The sequence below is a fragment of the Mandrillus leucophaeus genome, unplaced genomic scaffold (assembly GCF_000951045.1).
Source record: "Mandrillus leucophaeus isolate KB7577 unplaced genomic scaffold, Mleu.le_1.0 Scaffold1157, whole genome shotgun sequence".
Lineage (NCBI taxonomy): Eukaryota > Metazoa > Chordata > Mammalia > Primates > Cercopithecidae > Mandrillus > Mandrillus leucophaeus.
The window spans coordinates 223,056-225,444 of record NW_012099843.1 but is presented as its reverse complement, the minus strand read 5'-3'; the positions used below and the strand labels follow the sequence as shown (position 1 = coordinate 225,444).

Here is a 2,389-nt window from a genome sequence, read left to right as displayed (position 1 = left end):
AAAAAAAGAAAACATATTTCCAAGTTGTTCACCTTCTTTACAAAAAAAGAAAAACTTACATTCCACCAAGTGTCTGTTTGGCAACACAGGAAGAAGTCAGGTTTTTAAAAATTTTGTTTTAATCATTTTAATTATGCAACAGTATTACCTGTTCTTCAGGAAGTTGAGATGGTATTGTATTTCTTCTTTATCTTTAATTCTGTTACTCAAAATTGTGCTAGAGAAGAAAAAAGATGGAATAAATAGTAGTCTGAAACACAAATAATAATATACTCTGTGTATTTTTTCTCTCTGATTTCTCTCAAGTGTCCCTCCCTACTAGCCAGGCAAAATCAATCACTTTTCCTTTCATATTAAAGACACTTTAAACAGAGGTACAATGAAAATTTCTACTTATATATATATATATATATAGCCACACTGTATTGTAATAATTTTTATGCCTGGCTCTTCTGATAGAATTCAGCTCCACATAGCAGAATTCTGTCTTATTTTCTCTGTATCCCCTCTAGTGTGGTAGCTTCTATGTAAAGTGTCACTCTGAACTCAACTTCTTCCTAAACCATCTCTATTGACATAAATTAAAATTTTATTGATAGCAAGTCAGGCCACAAACACTTGCTTTTATTTCATTGATAGAATTTCAAGTTTAAAAAATTAACAAAGACTTTTCTGCTGAAGGCAAATACCACCACATTAATTATATCCTTTTCCGAAATAGAAATATACTCTATTACCTTAAGATAGATAGCAATATTTAAAAGAACAGTATCCACAGGAAACGCCTAAGTGGGAACCAAAAGAATGAAATGGAAAAATTTTATACTCACCTTATTACTGATTCCATCATAGTTTGCAAATAGTCTCTGGTACTCTTTGACAGAGGTTGCCATGTTTTTCTCTTGTTGGGTGCTATCTTTATCTGTTTTAGGTTAGTGTGCTTTGTTTGTCCTGTCGTAATAGAAGAGGCTCTGATCAATCTAGGTGTTTTACATATTGTTGCTTAAAAACTGAATGTCTGCATCTAAAAAAGCTTATGAAATTATCAGAACAAAATATTATAAAGCTGTATAAACTGTTTAATTTACTTTTTATCACACAGCTATAACATCCCAGGTGTTGAATATGAATATGCTTTCTATTGATAAATTAACCGAAATACTACCAAGTGATAATAGAAATAATTTTAAATGAAGAATCAAACTTTAATTACGAAAAGTTTCATTCTCAGAAATGGCCTAAATTCTTTAAACATTTCATTGAGAGGACCAGAAAACTATTTTCCAAATGTTGGATGGCAACTGGAACAAAACAGACTAATCAAACCACAAATAGATAATGTCAACTATGTTGCTGGTACTGTTCTACTTATTAGGTATTAAAAAAAGAAATAGTACTGGATCTCATGAAAATCAGTGCTGGAGAGAAGGAATATTGAACAAATTATAGGCGTGCAAAGCATACAAAAGGAAAAAAAAAAGTATTGTATGCTATGGGAGTATAAAACCAGAGAACCTAACCTAGTGTTGGCTGAGGAGACGTAGAGAATCCTTCCACGAAACAGTGATGTTTAAGCAAAGGCAACTACTCCAAACTAGCTTACTCTAAACCAACTTATAATAGTGGTTCCAAACTAATCTATACAGAACAGAAAGCATATTTGTCTTGAAGAAAAATCAGGTTTGCTTTTTATTACAGATCACTAATAATTCAGGCTGTGGGCCACTTTGATTTTCTCTATTTCCTATCAACTCAGTGGCACTGAAGTCTCTACAGTATTTTGCCAGAGGTGCTAAATAAAATTTCAGTTGACCAAAATAACTAACCACTACTACATATTCTTACAAAAATGCAAATGTAGTTGTTTATTACTATCTTTTCCAGAACTCATAAACAAGATGCTGAACATTTTTTCATGAATGTAGATATAGCTTGGCATAGAAGCAGGTTAAACAAGGTAATAGAAAAGAAATACCTTCAGAAGACAGATCTTTTAGATGATTTTTATTTCTTTTCACTGTGTTTCTAACCTAGAGGGGAAAACACATGCATAAACATAAACAGAATTAAACATCAGATAAAAGGATACTACTTTTACAATAGATTTTTATATATGTCAAAGAGTATTCATATAATTTCTAGTAGATAGAAAAAATGTATGTTGCTACTTCTACAGAAAAATGGTATATATTTATCACAGGCAGAAGATATACTAAAGCAATTCTTGACAATGGTGATAATAACAAAATTTTATACAGTGTCAAAGAATGTTTTAAATGAATCATTACTTACTTTGCCTATAAAATAGTGTTACATACTTTGCCTCCAAAACAAATATAGGCATTGCCTAATGAGTAGGGTAAAACCTGAAACTTTTTTTTTTTTTTTT

At 30.9% G+C, this 2,389-nt stretch overlaps 1 protein-coding gene across 2 annotated transcripts in view; it reads right to left on the bottom strand.

Annotated features, from left to right (window-relative positions):
• Nucleotides 1-2,389, bottom strand: part of CENPQ (centromere protein Q) — a 28,274-nt gene that overhangs the window by 19,887 nt on the left and 5,998 nt on the right. Inside the window, exons 2-4 of one of the 2 annotated variants that reach the window (XM_011998346.1) lie at nucleotides 1,976-2,030; nucleotides 831-951; nucleotides 149-217 (exon numbers count right to left, since the gene is read on the bottom strand). In XM_011998346.1, coding sequence (XP_011853736.1) covers nucleotides 149-217; nucleotides 831-850 — 89 coding nt within the window. In that variant the 5' untranslated portion in view covers nucleotides 851-951; nucleotides 1,976-2,030. Of the gene's footprint in view, nucleotides 1-148; nucleotides 218-830; nucleotides 952-1,975; nucleotides 2,031-2,389 lie in introns of those variants that run through there. The other variant, XM_011998342.1, reaches the window with a different exon arrangement.